The sequence below is a fragment of the Hippoglossus stenolepis genome, chromosome 3 (genome assembly GCF_022539355.2).
Source record: "Hippoglossus stenolepis isolate QCI-W04-F060 chromosome 3, HSTE1.2, whole genome shotgun sequence".
Lineage (NCBI taxonomy): Eukaryota > Metazoa > Chordata > Actinopteri > Pleuronectiformes > Pleuronectidae > Hippoglossus > Hippoglossus stenolepis.
In genome coordinates, this window is record NC_061485.1 from 10,682,979 (window position 1) to 10,704,525 (window position 21,547).

At 42.5% G+C, this 21,547-nt stretch overlaps 1 protein-coding gene across 3 annotated transcripts in view; it reads left to right on the forward strand.

Annotated features, from left to right (window-relative positions):
• The first annotated feature begins 1,372 nt into the window (after positions 1-1,372).
• The window catches only part of kif5ab (kinesin family member 5A, b), a 63,397-nt gene continuing 43,222 nt past the window's right edge, over positions 1,373-21,547 (forward strand). For 2 of the 3 annotated variants that reach the window (XM_035153158.2, XM_035153157.2), the window contains exons 1-2: positions 1,375-1,859; positions 20,837-20,924. In XM_035153158.2, the coding sequence (XP_035009049.2) occupies positions 1,731-1,859; positions 20,837-20,924 (217 nt within the window). In that variant the 5' untranslated portion in view covers positions 1,375-1,730. Of the gene's footprint in view, positions 1,860-20,836; positions 20,925-21,547 lie in introns of all 3 variants that reach the window. The other variant, XM_035153159.2, reaches the window with a different exon arrangement.

Here is a 21,547-nt window from a genome sequence, read left to right on the forward strand (position 1 = left end):
TCATGTCTCAATTAATACACATTTTTTATTTTCAGTTTTATTTTCAGTGTTTTATCAAAGCTTACTTTTTGTTAAATACTGCACAGAGGAGAAAAGGAATATATAGAATTATTTTAGTTATTGAAAAAGTACTCTCAAATAAAAATTCTATAATAATGTTTTGCCATACTATACCATTGTAATACAGTGAAAATATGTTTTATTGTAATATGAGCTACATGTCTTATATTGATCATTTAATTACTACAAGCAAAAAGTGTATGAAAATATCTAACATACTGCGAAATATGTATTAGTCTCAAATACATGCAATGAAATGGCAGCATTGGTAATCTGCTATCAGTCTGGACATGTGTCATCTGCTTTCACTGAACCTTTAAAGAAATCTGCTCTACTTCCTTCCATTGATTTAGTCTGACTCATACTGCTGCCACTAATCACATGATTAGACAACTCATGTATTTTTATTTCTTACCTCAAGGCCATGTCAAGAACAATGGAACTAGTTATCAAAGCCACAAGTTATTACAGGGGGGGAAATAATCTCAAATAAAAAAAGAAGCTGCAGTGGTAAAACTACAGTAAAATCAAAAGCAATATTTCACAACATTGAGGATACTGGGGTTTATTTCTTGGCTCATGGTTTGTTACATACAGTTGGATTATTTGTCTTTAAGATTTTAACTGCAAATGTATTCATTTTCAGCATAAGCCTTTTATTCTTCATTATTCCAGCCATGTTACCTTGTACAAACTGGTGGATTTATTTTTGTAAGCACGCTCCACCATATTTACACATTTGCTGTTTATTCATCATTATGAATAATACGCCTGTGAACACTTGACATTTACCACACAGGCAAGTCTGATGAAAAACAACTTTAATCCCAGTCAGGTCAGGATAACTTTGAGTTTGATGGGATATTCTTGTCATCTGTTTTTGCAGGTTTCATAACTTCAGTGCAAGGCTGCATTAATGGAGAGCCCTTTAAATCTCTAGGCAAAAAATAAATGATGAAGCCTTTGGTTCCCACATGACTAGTCAACCATGCAAAACAGCATTGCCATGGCGACCAGTCTGGTGCAGACGTGGAGGAGGAGAAATAATTAAAGATGCTCTTCTCTACTCTCATAACTGCCTGGCCTCAGGAAACCTCTCACCAGATGTTGACAACACTTGCAGATTTTGTGCAAGTTGCAGAATTTGAACCTGGAAGTCTCAGAACTTGCAGGTCGGTGATGGCAGGAATATAAAAAGCAAGAGTCCTTCTCCCTGCTCCTCCTCGGTGCCTCCTCTGCTCTGTGGTGCTGATGAGAGAGGATCTGAGTTGACCACGCCCCCAGTGAGGGAGCAGGGATGACGGGGGGGGGAGAGGGCGTGCTCCTCAGGAAGCCTGCAGCCTATCCACTCACGGTGGACTCTACTCCACATTCACAACTCTGCATCTGCTGTCAGCTGCACCCGAGTTTGCTCCTTTTTAAAACAGGAAACACTCCCGGCCGTGCGTTCTTTTGTTTTAGTTTCCTCAATGAATTCCGGCTGCCAGAACTCGTAGTAGTCCATCCTTTCTTCCAAATGCCTCGCCTGCCAGTGTCGCTCTGCCTGTGGGTATAGCCGATGCTTCCTGCCTGCGTCCTGGAGAAGACCACACGGGATTTTTTTAAATAATCTTTTGTAAATTCCTCTTTATATTTTGGAAGCGCATCAACCTTTTTTCTTTCTTCCAATAATGGCTGATGCGAATGCAGAATGCAATATCAAGGTGTTGTGTCGGTTTCGTCCGATGAACCAGTCCGAAAATATCCGAGGAGATAAGTTCATTCCAATATTTCAAGGAGAAGACACTGTCATCCTCGGGGTAAGTTATTTCCATCGATCTTGGTTTTTCCTCCCCCATGCAGTCCATAAACGTTAACGCTAGGGGTGTTACACTTTCTCATCTGCCACACACGTTTTAAAAAATAAAAAAAAAGAAATACTGGCCAGACAGGACCAGGTGGCTTTAAATGCATCTGGATCAAACTAAGTATAGCACCTATCAATATTCTGATCAGCATCAGTCAGGTGTGTGCTGCTGCTGCTGCTGCTGCTGCTTCTTCCCCAAAACCTGTCACTGAGCCATGCAGAGAAAAAGGAGCCTGGACCCAAATGAACAGACACACATCATGTCATGTTTTAAGATGATTTAGCAGCATCATTTTTTTTTTTTTTCATCAATAAATCCCACAATCTTGAATTTTGACAGCATTTCCATAAAAATAAAAGAAGTCAAAAACTCATCAGATGCATCCTGACCCCACCACTGTGCTTTACTAGGATTGTTCTTCTTCTGTGGTATTGATTTGCAGGATTCTCTTGGTTCTGCTGTCTCAGACAATCATGCAGAACTGACTGATGTTGCTGATGGTTCTAACAGACAGCCTCAAACGCACCAGTGCATTTTCAGGTGCTGCAGATATTAACCAGAGTCTTAATTATGCTCCGTGGGTCGCTTCCCTCCTGCGAAATGGATCTGGAAAGCAGCTGAAGATTGCTGTGACTTGCTTTGGAGCAGCAATGTAAATGCAAATGAACCAAAGTATATAATGTTTACCAGCTTGATGAATACACAGACACCAGAGGCTGAGGTTAACAGGTTGATTGCGATCCCTCCGTCTGTGACATTTTGACAAAAGGACTGGCCTGCAGGAGGAAGATTAGAAATGCAGTGATGCAAATGTGCATGTTGCTTAGATGTAAAGCACATCTGGGCTGAGGCTAACACACACACACACACACACACACACATATATACATGAATGGACATATGCATTTGAAACATGCACACATATGTGAGTTTCGCACCCATCACACAGCTGCTGTTCACACATGCACACTCATTCACAGAGAGAGAGAGAGAGAGAGAGAGAGAGAGAGAGAGAGAGAGAGAGAGAGAGAGATCCACACCCATTCGGCCTGGGGCTTGACTTCCAGTGATGATAAAGATGGCAGGAAAATCCCCATCGGCCCACTGTGGTGTCAGACACCTTCCATTCACACACTAATACACACACATTGAAATGCAGGACCTTGCCCGGGTAGATATCCCCATGTGCCTGTCTTGTATATGCCGGCTGCATATAACAGCAGGATGTCTTCCACAAACAGATTGAATTGTCATTATCACATTATTTTGATGCTCTTTGAGGATGGCAGGTTGACATTACAGCAGCTTGAAATCATTCTTTCTCACATCAATCCTGGCAACTGTGTTTACTGTTAATGCAATCTGGTCGTTGTTGTTGAAGACAGCGATATTCAAATGGTAACTAGACTATTAAATTATTGAAACTAGTGTATCTTAGTTTAAAATATTACAGAATATCTCCATCTCTTCCTCAAATAATGTATTTGACGCCACTTTTGTTTTATCCAGGTTATACTGGAAATGCACACTTCGCATTTACCTACAGATGAAGAGATTTCAACGGAAATGAAATCATATTACCCAACTGGGGGATCTGTGATCTGCCACTATAAAAAAAACATAATCACTGCTCCGCTGTTGTTCCCTACCAACACTTGTATGGCAGCAGGAGCCTTCAAAACTGATAATGTCTGGAAACAAAAGCGTGCAGCTCTGTACTTATATACCCAGTCGTGCACTAATTGCCCCCCCGTTTCCTTCTATTCAGATGAATGGGAGGCCTGTAGGATGTGATTGGCTTGTAGGTGTGCAAATGTATTCCAAGTGCGTGTTTTCCTTCTGTTGTAGCTCTGGCATTCTCTTAGACAACAAAGTCTCCCGAGAGTTGAGATTCTGGCGAGCAGGCGTGTAGAAACAAGCAAGTGCTCACATTCTGACCATTGATAAAAACTCTTTGGACCTGGGCAGCGCTGATGGGCCCACATTTGTCTGCCCGAGGAGGACTCCTTCTCCTTCAGATCTTGTTGACAGAGGCAGTGATTTGTGCTGTTGAGTGATGGCTCGACTGCACCTGGGCGGCAGGCGGGAGGAGACTTGGGGAGATTAAAGATGGAGGGAAATGGTGTGTTGATGTGTTCTGAATTGATGAAGGAAAGTTTTTGGGTGATGGCTGCCTGGAGACACGTGTAGTGCGTTCATACCAGAGTGAAAAACGGAAGGCTTGGATGTGAATTTTGACGACTTGAACTTGTTGCACTTGAAGTTGTCACAGCAGCTATTGATATTGATATGAGCATCTGCCAATATTAAATCCATCCATTATCTTTACCGCTTATCCTTTGAGGGTTGCGGGGGAGCTGGAGCCAATCCCAACATACAGAGACAAACAACCATTTACTCTCACATTCACACATATGGTAGATTTAAAGTCTCCAATTAACCCTAATCTGCATGTCTTTGGTCTGTGGGAATGAGCCGGAGTACGTGGAGAAAACCCTCAAAGACACAAGGAGAACATATACAAACTCCACACAAAAAAGACCCCGGCAGAATCTGCATTCAAACCCTGAACCTTCTTGCAGTGAGAAGACAGTGCTCCACTGTGCCGCCATTAAATAAAATAAAAGAAATGCTAAAATAAATAAAACCTGAACACACAAAATGTGTGAATTAGACATTAGCACCTGAAGAGCGATAATCAGCACCAGCAGCGACATGCTAATTGTGATTGAAATGCAGTTGTTATGTATTCTAACAAGGATCATTTACACTTAAGTGGGAATATGTAACATTTGCTGAACTGTGACCATTGTCACTATAAACGACAACAACAGGATGATGGTTGATTGACTTCCCTCGATTACCCAGGTCTGATAGTCAGTCACTTAACAGACATTCTCAATAGTTCATGTTTGACATGCTTAAACACAATGTAACATTGGATTGGTGGACATATTCCATTATTTCGTATGGTTTTGCGTAAAACAAACAGCACAAATTGCAAACAGTGGCAGACAGTTGCCGGTTTGAATCCAAACACAGAGGAACATTCGCATTCTTCGGGGGTGTCACACCGTGTTTATGTTTTCAGGTTTCCACACTCCTGGGGAAAACATTTGGCTCTTCAGCTGCCAAATCCTCCACTCGTGTGTTGAGCAGCTGGATTACGAACCCAAGTCGGTCCTTCTGTTGTGGGCAGGTAGCAAACAGTGGGATTGTCGGAGCGTTTTGTTCGCTGCCTTTCTGCAGCAGGAAATGAGGCTGATGAGAGCAATGAGACCTGAATACAAACAATAAAGTTGTGGACTATAAAAACCACAGCAATGAGATAAAAGATGATAAAACCCCTCCATTGTAACTGAGCAGAACTACAGAGAAGGGTGATGATCATTTCAATCAGTAGAGACTTAATGATAAAGAGTAAATTAGAACTAAAATAGGATTTATTGTGAACAAAGAAAATAGTCTTTGGCATTTTGACTCCGGCAGGAAACAGTCTTCCTCCTGGAACTTACACACTGGTGGTGATGATGAGGGATGGAGCTCGGAGCTGGGACGTCTCATGAAATGCCTCTGGTTGGACGGTTGAACGGAGATGACCTGTTATCCAGAGTTGAGGTGGTGCAGGGGAGGTGGTGGGTGGCTCAGAAATCGCAGTGCTGAACTGACAGCTGAATCACAGGAGAGAGAGATTTTAAATGCTGACAGCTCAAGGGTGATTGGCTCAAGGCGAGCGTGTCAGGTTATGATTGGGTGACTAGATAGAATGGGCTGGTGGAGCCCGGAGATAGCAGGAACTGTGCGTGTGATCCGACCAAAATCAGCAGATATAAGCAGGTTTTTTAAACTTGGGTAAACGTGCTCAAAAAGGCGATTGACACCTTTCCCATTGCCAGCAGAGGAATTTTCCGCCCCCGGTGCTTGATTTCAACGGTACAAATGCACCGACAACTGCGGCACTCTCTCACCTCACTGTCTTGCCAAATTATTGCTTTCGCCCAGGTGTCATGTTTCTGTCATTGCCGATCGGAGCAAGACAAAAGCCAGATGTTAGTGGGTGCTTTGCCCAGTGGAAAAGGGGCTTTAGGAGGAATGTACAAGAAGAACAAACGTTCTCTAAGCTTCATGTTCCTTAATTTACACCAGAATTAGCAGGGGTAGACACATTTTTTTTTAAACGTGGGTAAACCTGGTAAAAAAGCCCAACTCCTTTGGTTGGATGCTGATTGTCTCCTTTCCTATTGTAGACAAAGGGAAGATGTTGGTGGGAATTAATGGGTTTCAATATGAAAATGAATGTGAATATCATCGATTAGTTTTTAACTCGGGGGGGATCGCTCAGGCATGAACGTCATAACAAAGAACTCAACTCAGCTTTTACTATTTGACTCTTACTTACAATGCATTTCATAGCGAGGACTTAGGAATCGACTGGAGCTTAAAGATTTCCTATATGCTCCGTCCACTTGACACCAGCAGTGAGGAATAAGCATCCATTCTGGAGCAGCAGAGGAACAGTAGCACAATCACCAGAGTACCGAGCAGAATCACACCCCTGAACCCAGTGCAGCAAATGTTTCATCATAAAAGAAACACATTTGTATCAGAATGAAACACAGAACCCGGAAAAAGCTTTTACTGCACATCCACAAGCCACTTTTCCCTGCATCTATTTGTGTTTGACCTGTGTGACAGAGAAAATGAGTGTTTTTATTATCATCACATTCTCATCTCTTCTTTCCTTTCTTCTTTTCCTCTGACGTGCTTGACCACCTGTGGAGCCCCCGCAGCAGTCTGTAGCTCTGTGACAGTAATAACCGTACTCAGGCTGCACTGCACCGGGGCATGGCCTTTCTGTTTGTTCCACAGCAGATTGACACAGCTGTCTCTAGTATTTCACTGTCTGCAATAATGCAGCGTCACAGGGTCCAGATTGTCCCCCCTAATCTTCTGGCAGGCAAAAAAGGACTGCCACGATGAATCACGCTTTGAATTCAGTGAATAAATAAATGATTGCAGCTGCCTCGGAGAGCAGCAAGATATGGAATTTTTGTTCTGCTAGCAGGCGAAGACATATAGATGCCCCATGCATGTGCCATAAGAGCTGTACACAGGCTATAGGCTTATTAAAAATAGATGGGATGCATTATGCATCATACCAGTGGCAGTGTGTGACGATAAAATATGAGTTAGGAGTCTGTTTGAAAGGATGTCATTCAAACCTGTGCTTGTTTGTTGTCTTTTATTACTCCTAAGCTGCAAGAGCTTTAAGAGCCGTGCTGGTGCTGAAGAGGATAAACGGCATAATATTCATTGCCTTTTGTTCAAAATTAAATAATTTTATGCTTCATTTGCTGCCGTTGTTGTAAACCCTTGTGATTATTTTTAGCGCCATGCTTAGGCTGTGTGTAACTTGAAGGAGTAACTGACAATGACACAACTTGGTAACACAGATTTTTAAATCCTTCTTCATTCCTTTGCACAAATGTCTTAGGTCTTGTCTACATGACTACTTTTTTTTTATATTTCTCCTCCATTACGAAAGTCCACATGACCTTCGTTTTACAAAATATCAGTCTAGACGGCAACACAAAAACAAGGATGCCAGACTACTAGGTGGTAATAAAGTCTGAAACAACAATCCCTCAAATTACCACCATTTATGTATTTTTTGTTGTTGTTTTTCTGGTGCTTGCTTATTGTGCGTTCATGTGGTGTCAGTTGGAACAATTCGGAAAGTCAGCAAAAATGTTGGCACACAAGTTGCTGCCATCATCACTTGTAGATCAATTACTATAAATTCACAATCAATCTACTTTAAATAGTAGTCGACTCTCAACACCATACTGTTTACCCATGAGTGCCATTTTTGTGATGTGTGCACGTTGTTACACAAATATTGGAAGGTATTGTCTAAATTCCTAAAACAGATAAACACGACACATTTTGTATACTTCATTAGTGGTTTTCCCGCATTCCGACTTCAAAGCACGTGACCACACCGAAGACCAGAGTGGGACCTTCCGAGGAGCATGTGTGTAATAAATGTGTCATTACAAAAAGCAACGGTGGGCAATGCGCAAAATGAGCTGTGATGTCATCATTTCCCATGCAAGCGCTTCATTTTACGTGCACATTCGAAATACAAACTGGAAGTTCTTGAAAATCTGCACTTTGGAAGGCTTTTTGTTCAAATCTTCATTTTAACGGACCAGTGGCCCAAACGCAGATGAAAAAGTTTGTTGCTAAATATCTGCACTAGTGTGGACAGGGCCTAAGAGAAAAGCCTTTATAGTGGAATTGCTCCACAGTGTCTCTTAAACTGTAGGTCATTGTGTGGCTGAGTCTTTTGGTCCCTTTCATCATTAGCCGTTACCTTCCAAGATGAGAGGTAGATTTGAATCAACCTGTGTCCCAGAGCAACGTCAGGCTGATTTAGTTCTAGACCAAAACATAAAAACAAAAAAAAAGCATCTTCTCGTTACCCAAACAGTCAGTTATACTCCACCTCAGGGTATATGTGAGTGGCTGTGTTAACTCTAGATTATAAACCTCATTACATCAAGTCCCTAACCCCTACATTGACCTCCCTGTCAAAGTCATGAACGACTGTTAGATTTTTTGGCTTGAGCCCTAAAGTGAAGACCTTCAACTTGTTTGCGATGAGATTGGTCCCTTCACCAACGTTACTGACCCCACTTGAAATGTGCACATTAAAGAACTATTGATTCTCTATTTTCTGCACGCCCTTTACAATCCTATGGATTACCTCTCTCTGGCTGCTGCTCCCCTGTGTGCTTACAAGTCCTCTATAGAATCCTGTGTCGTTGAAGGTGGCTGTATATTCACAGCTGTGAAATACACCCTGTTTACATATTTAGGAAGAATGAAGGATTAGAGCAGCCTTTTCAAAAGGCTTTAAATTCTCCTTGTGAGATTTACGAGTATGAGATTGTATGCCGGGCTATTGTTGTAGAAAACGGGCATGCAAAATAGTTTAAAATATTAACCAATTAGTCATCAACGGCCAATTAGTTTCTCAGATGTCTGCCTGATTTATAATGGGGCTGCGGCAAATTCTCCTATCGTGCAAAGCTGAGGGATCATCCTCTATTCTTCTTCTATCCCTTTCTTGATTAGACACTACAGGAAAATAGGAACGGAAAGCAGCTGCTGTAAAAACAAATTGTTGACAGTGCATGTCGGGCGCCGCATAAAGTCATCTATACCTGTCTCGTACGTTCCGTTATTTATAGTTCTGCTGGAGCTGTTTGTCTTCAAGAATATTTCTTTACAATGACCATAACTGTCTGCAACCCAAACAGAATCCGAAATAGAGGTACAAGGGGCTCACCTGCTCCTCCCTGCACCCCTGCGCACTCTTTAGTCCTCTAATTCTATCACTGCTGTGCACATACCCTATCCAATTAGCTGGTGTAATGGGATTGCTGTGTAGGGTCAGGATCTGCACTCATCACGTCAGAAGCCCCCATCTGAGCTCTTCCTCAAAATGGGCTTCACTTTATTTTTCTCTGTCTGGCTGTATTTCACGGCGTAATGATCCCGCCACTCCTGTCCTCATGACTCAGCAGTACTTTTGGGAAGATGTGAAAGAAGAAGCTAAGACATGTCTGTCATCTCATTAAGTTGAGGAGACACTCGGAATGTTTTAATGTGTCAAGTGGGGGAAGCTCTCGTCAGTCAGGTTTCTAAATATCGGGGGCTCATGTGAAGTTGTAGAAGTTTACGTCGTGTCAGAGGACAGATTTTGTGGGGGGCACAGGGGGGTCCAGACCCCCCATCCTAAGATTAATTGAGAGTTATCCCCCCTTAGCATTTCAAAGATGACTGTATAGGTTAACATAGTGTAATAATATCTCTTGACAGCACTTTTGAAAGACCGAACCTCCCTCTCATTCTCCTCAGAGCGATGCGATGTCAGTGGTTTCTTTGTCATCTGGCAGCTCCGCAATAGTTAAATATAAAGGATGTGTCAGACACATTGCTTTAATTGTATCACTTATTGGAATGAAACAGAATCTGTCCTCCTTAGTAATTGCACTTGACAAATTTCTCTTTTTATTGCCCCCCCCCCCAATAATGTGATCAAATGAGAGAAAAATATCTGCCCCTGGTGCCTGTGAGATGTGAGTCCACACAAATTGATATTCTCTTTACGTCTAACTCAGTTCTCTTTCACACCTACCTTTTAATGTCACGACCTTTAGATCTCTGAGTTTAGTTCGAACTTAAGTGACAGGTGTGAAAACTGCGTTGGACCATCCTCTCCTGTGTGACACATGCCCTTGTTTCCCCACACTTCCTGCTTCTGACAACTCACACCCTGCAAACACGCATAGTTAAACATGGCTACCACCATGCTAGGTGACGGCCCTGTTTCTAAATGCTAACGGTACAACAGCCGCCATGCTAAGTGTCATCCCTGTGCCCTATGCTATTGTGCAGACAGCCATCATGCTAGATGACTGCCTTGCCTCCTTATGCTAACGGGGGAGGAGCAGCCTGTGGGGGAACCTTTGCATCTCTTTCGACCCATAAGTATCTGTAGTAATACCACCATGTTATTACAGTGCCAACGGAATTAACAAAACGGACCATGTCATTAATTTTCTCCAATCAAATGGAAAGAATTCTAGCCGCCAAGCTGACAACACGCTGTCGTCAGATGCACTCCCGTCTACAAACCAATCAATGTCAAGTATAGGTAGACACAGCCTACTTAGGTGATAGAACATTAGTGTATGTCATACAAAATTCTGTTGACTAAACGGAAGCCAAACCTAACCGGAGCTAATTTAAACAAACCTCGGTCTGGACCTAATTCAGGTGTGAAAACACTCTTAACCTCTGGAGAACCTCATCGACCAGCAATCCAAACCAACAAGTGCTGCCAGCCCTTCCTCTAACTATTTCCCCAGATATTAATATTACACTGACACCAATTTAGTCAGCAGCCACACTCAACAGGATACGCTGCCAGTTCCTTCGGCTCATCTTTATTTTTACTCAGGCTCATCTTTATTTTTACACAGCATGCATGTGTGCCAGGGTTAGATAAGCTTGTGCCAGTTCGTCAATACTTTCTGTGTCCATCTCTCTCATTTTACAACAGAAGTGGGCTGTGAGTACGAGGCTTAAAGCTCCAGGGAGCGTTAATGGAGCATCCTCTCCTCATTAGCCACGGCCCTGCCCAGGATGCTGCCCGGCCCTCATGTCGGCCGTCGGCATCTGTGGGCAGTGCATCGTAACCAGCCGCACATGCTTACACACGTGTGGGCACATGGCAAGACCCCAAGCAGTTGGCTCTATATTAGACAGCTATAAGTACAGGGAGGAAATTCCAAGCAGAGCAAAAGAGCATCCCTGCCCTATGCATGCCCAGTACTCCTGTTTCCTTCAATTAATCACAGTTGACTTTATCGAATTGTCACTTGAGAACATTGACGTCTACTCTGGGTTGCTGCTTTTTAGCCTATTTCTCAGCGGGGCCACGCTTTCATGCACATTCTGCTTTTGCTGCTTTTGATCTAGGTTAATCAAATTTCCCATGATTTGAGTATTTTATTCAAACTACATTACAAAAGAGAGACTTAGGGATCTTGGCAGACGTCAGTTTCAAGGTTTCTGTTTTCATCTTTTCATGGAACCAATCCTGCACCTTTAAAAAACACTTCTCCAGGCGACAGCACCATTAAGCTGTGTCTGTGGCTCCCAGTAGGAACATTGATAATCACGACACACTAATTTCTTCTCTCTTCTACTCAATCTCTTCCCCCTCTCTCTGAGTCTCTAATTAATATATTTTTTTATATTCTATTTTTCAAATTACCTCTCTGCATGGCTCCGTCATTAGTTGCAGCTGAATTACAAAAAGAATCCCCGTAACCACGTTGTTGACTTTTACTGTATATTTAAATAATGTCCTGCTAATCCTCCGATTGCTTTATATCCCAGCCAGCTATTCCCCTATAGCTCCTCTGGGTTTAATAATTGCTGCCAGTGTGCCCAAGTTGATAGAAATATACTTCTACAGCGGCTTCCAGACCCTTTTATGGTTCAATTTATAATTCATTCTTTGCTACATGAGGTCATGAGCAGAGCTTATAGTGGTGCGATGCATTTTTGTTGGCATAGTTGGTGGATTACTGTCTGTGTCTTCCTCTGGCACTTGTGCTTTTTGAGGATCAGTCAGAGTGTTGAGTCTCCGGATCCAGATTTAATTGGAACTGTGGACCAGGATCACTGGAAATCTCATTTCAATTTGGCACAGGGTTAGGGATGTATACGGACGCTGCATTAAAAGTTCCTTGCATTAACATTTCATCCGAGTATTACGTCTCGACTAAACTCAGTCGGCATAGTTGGCTCACAGGTTTATGCAGTAATTAAATTACTGGTGTAGAGATCGATGGCTTCTCTCTCAAAACGAGTGGGGCCTCGTTTTGAGGAATATCATCATTTTCTTTTCATAAATGCAACATTTTTAATAAGCAAACCTGCAGATACAATTATATTTGTGACATGATGTATTGCCTATTCCAACTTAATGTTGATTGGTTTCCTTTACACATTCAGAGCTATATTAGTACCTAGGCATGATGCAAGGTAAGCTTGCTGCCTGAAAAACAAGATTGTTTCCAACGTGAAATACTAAACGTGTTTGGCTTTTAACCCAGACAAGGCTGCTGTCAGAGGTAATCTTGCATCCTGTGTGAATTAATTATGACTGGATTTACTTATACATGGGTCGAGCTGAAAGCACGTGGCTGTGGGCTGAAATGGAGATAACAACTGCGAATCCGCAAGACCTCCGATATTTCCTTTGAAATCAAATATTCCCTTTGAGGACGGCTAACAGCTGGGCTCTCAGACTGTCAACGGTTCTCATCGAAGCTCTCCACCGCAGGTTGAGGTCGCTGCTCCCAATTCGTATTCAACAACTCGTTTGCTTTCTCAGGGTGAATTTCTATTTTTTTGCGTATTTCTAGAAATCCATAGTATAAATACCTGGGAGGCATGTTAAGGCTGGAGACCCAATCAAACATGACATTGCAGGCGAGCACTGGAACAAACTGTCACTGTACATGATGAGGTGTCTTGACAAGTGTTTCCTTGTCCTCTTCTTGTCATTTCCCTCCCCCCTTTTATTCTCACTATCTCTCTGAAGAACTGAATATACATTAGCAGTCTATTTGAGCTGGTAACAATTGTCTTTGTGCTTTACTCTTGGAGGATGTTCTGAGCTCTCCTGGGCGTATACATGTATTCAGTAGAGCCTGATATTATGTCAAATTTTGCGATACTAGTGAAGGTATATTGACCTGTAAAACAACAATTTATCTTTCAAACACTTTAGTTATTGTGCACATTAAACAAATTAGATGGGATGTATTAGCCACAGACTCAATATAAAGATGGAAAACAGGACAGCTCCCCAAAAATGAAGCCAAAGCATCTTGATGGCTGGCTACAGAAAAGGTCATAAGTTCCGCCTCCTCCATGGTAGTGGATGGGAACCTAGAAAGTTAAAGTTCAATAAATAGACTATTATTAAATGTTTTGGGTTTTTTTTTTAGCTCACACTGATGTTTGTTCAAGCGTTCATGTTGTAATTTGGTAATTTGCTGTAAAAACGGGGTAAAGCATGATGATTGACAGGTCAGACTGACTCAGGATTGGTCAGGCGTGCGTATCGGCAGGACCGTAACTCCAGATGTGCCAGATGTGCAGATGGTGCTGTTCGTATCTGGGATATTTTGGCTTTATTTCTGGATAATGGGAGGAATTGGAGACATGCTGTTCATCTTTATAAACAGAGTATGGTATTAAAGTCAGCTTTGGAGATGCTAGTGGCAGGATTGAGTGTTGTTCAGACGAAGAAGGTTTAATACCCAGCTGTAAAAGACAGGAAGGTCGAGCACTTCTGGAGTGGTGTCATTTTACAGGCGCACTTAGAGACTAAGCATGTTTATCGCTGTGTTTTCTCCACGTGTGTCTATTATATCTGGCTCAGTTGAGCTGTCATGGTTTTCATCATCCTGAACTATGTGGATCTAAATCTCTTGATTTCTCACTCTCCTGTTGTTCATCGTGCGGTTGCGGCTTTTTTTCTGAAACTCCATGAACAAAACTCGATATTCAATTCCCTCAGTTCTCCACTACTCCTCTCCCCCCTCACTCATCCTTATGAATTATGCAAAGCATTTCACTTTGATGGGGGGACTAATTGCTCCACTTCTGTGTGTGGCTCTTAAATGAAGAACTTGACACAGGACAATAAATGACATTATTAGATGGGCAATGTAATGTTTGGTGGTTTGCTTCCCTTAAGTGAGGGATTAACGAACATGCTACAAAAACCGCGGTGATAAGTACAAGCTATAGCTGCAGGACAGCTCAAAATATGAACCACCATCATTGGATCTCGGCATTAAATCTTCTCTGCTGTATATGTGAGGCACAGGGAGCTGCTCTGCCCTCGAGGCTCTGTGCCCGTCCACTCTGCTTAGACTTGTCAGTAGCGTGAATTAGGAAATACAGTAATGTTTGGTAATATTGTATGACTGGAGGTTTTGCACTCGTGAGGGGTTTTCTGTTGTCGGGAGAGCCGCTAATGATGCTGTTATCTGGGGCTCGAAGGCTGATTAGCTTGACGGATGGAGCAGACATTGGCAGCCTGATCTCCTCCTTCCCACTGTGCTTGCATGTTGACTTGTGTGTGTGTGTGTGAGACTTGATGAGTGTGTGTGTGTGTGTCACGCCCATGACGCACACACACACACACACACGTGCAACCACAGGCTCTCGTACACAGACTCTGATAAGACAAAATAGGGCCCCTCCTCCTCCTCCTCCTCCTCCTCCTCTGACAGAGTCGAGCTTACACACCAACGCCAACTGAACCACTGCAAACGAGCCACGGAGCAAAGAAAGTGAGCAGCTGCCTGCCAGCCTGACAGTCAGAGACCACCACTGTGTAGGAGGAGCACATGCCTAATCTTCTTATCACCTCATCTAACTCTGTTGTTTAAACATTTAGCTATATTTCTCCTGGTTAGCGAGGGGGACGCCTAAAGAATTAAGAATATACAAATTCTGAATGGAAGCTTGAGTTTTTGGGCACGTGTTTGTGAGACAGAGAGAGAGAGAGAGAGAGAGTGAGAGTGTGTGTGTGTGTGTGTGTGTGTGTGTGTGTGTGTGTGTGTGTGTGTGTGTGTGTTATTCCGGCTCAGCAAGTATTGGCAGTCAACAAATATTCACCATATGCAGAGGGTGTTGTTTTCTGTGTTTGCCTTTTCTTTGAGACAGTCCTCATCGTAACAACGCAGCCATGGTCCATCGCTCAGCCACTGAAAAGACACTTTGCTGTGTGGCCGTGTGAATGAGGCCTGTCGTCTGCTTGAAGCAGAGGTGGATGTAGCATGAGGTAATGACACTGCTGTGAAACCTCACTGGGAGGAAAATGGTGTGACTTTGACTCAGGAGACTGATGCCGTCAGTGTTGGTTTTGTAACCTTCACATTACCCATAATCTCTCCCTTGACCTTAAAGATGCCTTGTAAAGTTTACCTGGAAACAAAATTAGGATTTACTGTTACTCTTAGCAAATATATCATGCATTTCCTTTATGCCTTAAAATAAAAAAAAGTAGTTTAAGTTGCATAAACCTAAACAGGTCTCAGCCTTGTGTCAATCGGTCAGTCTGCCCGTCCACCACCTTAGTATCTCAGCAACTAATAGATTGGATTAAGATTAAGTTTTGAATTGATTTTGGATTTATTTCCATGATGAATATGACGATGAATTATGAATTTCACGATAAATGTTGACAGCCTCTGAACTCATCATTCAGATCTATCATCTGGTGAAGATTGTGATTTTTCCAATACTTTGGTTTTTGATGAAATACCTTCCAAACTTATTATATCCCGTTGTCATCCTAGCATTGATGTATAAATGCTTGTACTTGTTCTAGTTCAGAATACTACTCCTACTACGACTCCTACTGTGACTCCTACTACAACTCCTACTACTGCAACTACCACTACAATAACAAAAATGCTTCACAGACAAAGAAACAAGAAAATACATAGTGCAATCACTAATTTAACCAAGCGATAATGAATAAAACGTCTAATTTAAAGCCATTTAATAAAAATGCATTTTTAAAGACAACTCATTGGCACCTTCATGGCAAGTTAATGTTTGCATACAGACATAAGCACAATATTTAAATCAGTGTGCACACTGTGTGTATGTTTCTGTGAGATCCATGCTAAGCCCTCTGGTTAGAGAGAGATCTCTTTGGTCCCCAGGGTCTGAAACCCACCAACAGACCCACATCTAAATTCCAACCCTGCTGCTGCAGCCCTTCATCCCTCTCTTCTTTTCATTTTCCTTGCTTTTGTTAACTCATTTTCTGGCCTTCACTCGATTGTTTCTCCTGTGGTCTGTTGTCCACTTCCCTCGCTTGTCATCTTTTGATCTGGATTGCATTTCGCTCCCTCAGTCTCTCCTTTTTGGTTCTTTTAATGCGGACTGTCTTGATCTCTTTACCGCCATCACTTCTCCTCACTGCTGCTTTCGCCTTTGTGTTGGATTTCTTCAGCTTGGTCTTGTTTTCCCGTCTATTTCTTACCCACAACCAATGATGATGTTGATTATTGTGGTTTTTAATTCTCCGTCTCTCTCTGTCAGCCTCTTGGTCTCTCTGGCTGTTGCTGCCTGCGAGCCTTTGCCTCTTTGTCTCCTGGCAGCAGATTGCAGGCTGGACAGGAGATGTGGGTGTTTGACATTACGCACACAGAGCTGAGGGCCATGAACAATGTCAGCATGCACAAACATAATTGGATGTATTATTTGGACACATGCGCATGCAGACACAAACACACAATTGCACATGCACACATATATTTGCTTCCCATTCCAGCACACCACATCAACGTGCATGTGCCTAATTGAGAAGACAGGCATTGAATTATGCAAGCAAACACATTTTTCGATACGTGGCGTACGACAGGCTGAGAGAGAGATGGACGTGCAGATAGAGAGCGTACAGAGGGTCTGATACATTTATGCTATAATCATATGCAGCACAAGAGCAGATTACTTAAATGGTTGAACAAATGATTGACAAAGGGCTGTTTTTCATCCGGCTTACATAACTGACTCATTTTATCCATTTCGATAAAGACCACAACACGATTCCCCCTCCTTCCCGCTGTCTCAATCTTGTTGAGTGAGGTTTGTGCTCGTTGTGCAGCTTTAAAATTGGCTCATTGGGACCGGAGTCAGCCCGGATCAGCGGTGAATGGGTGCTTGTTTGTATACCTGCAGCTGCGATTACAGCACTTGAAAACACCAGCTGAACAGTTCAGATTATCAAGAAATGGAAGAGAAAAATATACAGGCTTGGATTCGGCCAAACTGTCTCCACTCTCTGTCACAAGTAAATTATTTTATGCAAAGCCAGAACTGTAAAGTGGGCGGTCACTGTGGAAATGGTCCCGGTCGACGTCTTACTCTGCAGCAATACTGCTTCATTTTTAGCTCCAGCTCCTAGGGGGGGGGTGGCAGAAATGTTATTCCTCCTTTTCTTTATAAAATATGTTAGTACAGAAGCACTGAGTGACAAGAGAAAAGCATTGTATGCAATGGGATCTCAATATATCACCTCATTATATTGGTCTCAAAATATTTAATTATCAAAAGGCCAGAAAAATCACAATGTTAGATTCTGACATTTAAAAAAAATAAATGTGAGTGTGAGTGACAGGTGCCTCGACAATTCCAGACGTCAATGTCACTATTGTCACCAATATCACCGTTGACAGTGTTTTAACAAGTCCCAAAAAACACTGTACACTGTGCCCTACAAGTCAAGATGCAGATTTACTTCCATACCCATTTCCTGCAACTTAAAATATCTATTTAGATTTTCCAACATTTCTTTTAAACCACATAAATAAGACACAAGATAAATCTAGTAGTAAACACGTCTAACTATGCTTAACTGACATCAGCAGAATGCATGGGATTTATTGGGATGTATAACAAAGTTTATTTTTTAAAATTGTTAAGAGGTAGTAACAGCACTGTAACGTCTTTGTAAAATATTAATGACTTCATAAAGTTGAAGGTTTCATCATTCATTACCTCTCATTAGCATATTAACAGAAGACTCTTCTCTGTGACAATTAGCTCTTGTGCACAAATTGACGGATAAATGCAAAGTCTCAAATTGAATGCGACACGAAAAACCAACATGATAAATGTGCTTTTGACCTGAAAAAGAAAACATTGAATTTTAAATTACACAACCAAACTATCCATCCTTGAAAGTCTGGAACGGAGCTTATTATTCATGCCGCTGACAAACTTGTTTGCGCAGGGATTTTGTGTTCTGCCTGTTGTTGACTGTGTCTTTTAAAAGGATGGAAGCAGCAGGGCCCATATGTAATACTTTGAGGTGCGGCGGATTATTGGTGTATTTCATCCAAGGCTGCCAGTGCAGACAGACAGTACAGTTCAGAGCATCCTCCCATGTTGTATGGCTTTTATGTAATTGACAGAAACATGTGTTCTGGCTAAAATAAAATTTTATGTATGGTAGATTACGTAACGTTAGAAAGCATTAAGCGCAACCGGTGAGTAAATCAAGACCAATAAAAATAATAACGTCACGGCAGCTTTATTCTTAATTTTCAGTTTTTCCCCTTTGTCAAAACAGTTTTAATTCCGAACTTTAAGTTTTTGAATTCTCTTTACTTTCCCTGAGGGAAGTGTACTTTATTGTCATAATCCAACCATTGTTAATGTGTTACCCCCCCCACAGGAAAAGTATCTTTTCTCTCCTCGTACAGGGGCAGGAATAGAACAGGACATGTGGAGCTTGTATGGATTTAATGCATTGCTTATGTAACATGGCACTCCCACTAACACTCACTATACAATCCTCATGAAAGTGAGGCTGGAATGTAGGTTTGCCGGCATTATGAATCCTGTCCGTTACACAGTACAGATTACATAAGAAACCTTTATTGTCAGTCATAAAATAAATTAGCCGGAGAAATCTGCAGGGGTTTCTGCAGGCAGTCATGACAGACGAATCTGAGTCATCTTTCTGTGGTTAATGGGTCAGGAAGATAAAACAATGTGTGGTTGTCTAGGTCCTCGCACCTTTGATGAATCTGAACTGAAACTAGAATAGCACCCACTGGAGAGCAATCCTCTGCATCCCCCTCATGAAAACATATTAAAATGCACTAGATCTGGATTTTTATCTGGTTCTGCAACAAATTCCACACACTCGTAAATGTGAGTCCGCCATCACTTATTATTTGACAGATCAACAAAATGTATTGGCTTCTTCTCTGACACGTACCACATCCTTCAAAAAGATTCATGGAAATCTGTCCTGTAGTTTTTGCGTCATCCTGCTAACAAATGAACAGACAAACAGACAAAAACATTACCTCAAATACATCATTTGATGCCATTGCACACAAAAACAAGTGGACTGTACAGGTGGGAAAAGGGGTTGAGATCAAATTAGGACATAAAGCATAAAAAAGAAAAGTTCAACGCAGATCACTAACGAGGTCGAGGTGTTACTCCAACAAATCAGCACATATTAAACCCTTCAAACCGAGCTAAGTAAAAATGTGATTTCACACAGCTGATGATTATGCATCTTCTGTTTATGTTCCACTGCCGTTTGATCCACACACGGCATGAAACGTGACCTGCAGTCAGACGTGTCACAGCAACAACTTGCTGATGTATGACCAACTGTGTGCTTGACTGAATATCTGGGTTAACTGGCTTTCCTGCAGAATGATTCTCGCTGGCTAATTAATTGGCTGACTGGGGATTCAAACCTGTGTGCTGAATTAGCATATATCTCTGGTTGACTGTGTGGCCTTTTTAATGGCCGATAATCGCCTGATTGGTGGACTTGTTTATTTCCCTGCAGACTTGTTTGCTGGTTGACGGCCTTGTTAGCCGACATGTGACCTGTTTCAGTCAAACATACAGAGGCTTGTCTTTCTTTCTTTCTTTCTTTCTTTCTTTCTTTCTTTCTTTCTTTCTTTCTTTCTTTCTCGCCTTCCGTGTGATATTCTCTTGCCGTGTTTCTCACATGAAAACGTTTGCTATGGTCATGCCCTCTTGCATTTCTCCTCGGCTCTGCCTCCACTTGTTTTTTTCTCTCTTCTCTCCATCACTCTGCGTCTTCCAGCCTCTAATGGCTTCACCTAAGATGCGATCTCTCTCTCTGTCTCTCTCTCTCTTTCTCTCTCTGTCTCTTTCTCTGCCTCTCTTGGGGTCACCCAGTCTTTTGCCTGAGGTTTAATGCTGCACTGCGCCCATTCAAAACACCCACCGTCTCTTAATAGTACAAAATACTTCCTGGCTGTATACTGTACTGCTTAAAAGGAGGCAGATGGGCCTCTTGAACTGATATATGAACCGCTATCCAGGCCTAATACACACAGATGGACACAGCATCTATAAAGCATGTGCACTGCGCGTGAAGGAAATATTGATGTGGCACTTTTTTTTTATGGTGGCAATATGGCTTTACATAATGTTTAGCGATAAACATGATGAGTGAGTGAAGTCGCAACCCCCTCTCTCTCTCTCTCTCTCTCTCTCTCTCTCTCTCTCTCTCTCTCTCTCTCTCTCTCACACACACACACACACACACACACACACACACACACACACACACACACACACACACACACACACACACACACACTTGTGCCCCCCCTTCACAAACTTCCCAGTGCGGCTCTTACAGCGAGTCACTGGGGAGGCTGAGGTGTTGACAACACTCCAAAACAAACCTCTTAACTGTGCCGTGCGCTGTGTCGCTGACTCTGTTGGTGTTGTCCGTCCTTTCGCAGGGGAAGACGTACGTGTTCGACCAGGTGTTCCCCACCAACACCACCCAGGAACAGGTCTACAACACCTGTGCCAAGCAGATTGTCAGAGGTGAGTCACGGCAAACAGCTGGTCTCGCTGGAGCGAGAAGATTCACCGTATCAGCAGCACCTTGTAAATGAGGAGAAAACCAATTTTCCCGACATGATGTGGGCCACACGACTCGCAGTTATTAGCATGAAATAGATGCGTGCTTGTATCCCGGCAGGGCCCCGCGGACGGGACGGGCAAATGCACAAGGCCCAGAAAGATCAAACGAAACCAATACTATCTGCAATCTCTCTTCATGTGTGCCCCTTCCTCTTTTTATCCCCCCCAATGTTAAGGTTACATTATTCTACCAACTTCAAAGAGACTCCATTGGACTAGTTCATGAAAAAGAGATGGATTTTGGTGGGCACATTCATAGAGCGTTAGATTACCATGATGGCAAGAAGGAAAGACGAAAAATGGCAAGATTAATCATGTGGTGCGGGGAAGGACAATAAAAGTCTTGGTTAGGGATTCGGCAAATGGGAAGAAGATGTGAAGTGAGATCTGAAAAGTGTCTGTAACGGGCAATCGAGATGGAAAGGCTGGCCAGAGAAATGAATCCATGTTTCTGTTTACTCACCTTTTTGCCTTGTCGGCTGTCTATATCTCCCTTTTTCACCGTCACTCTCTTTGCCCTTTTC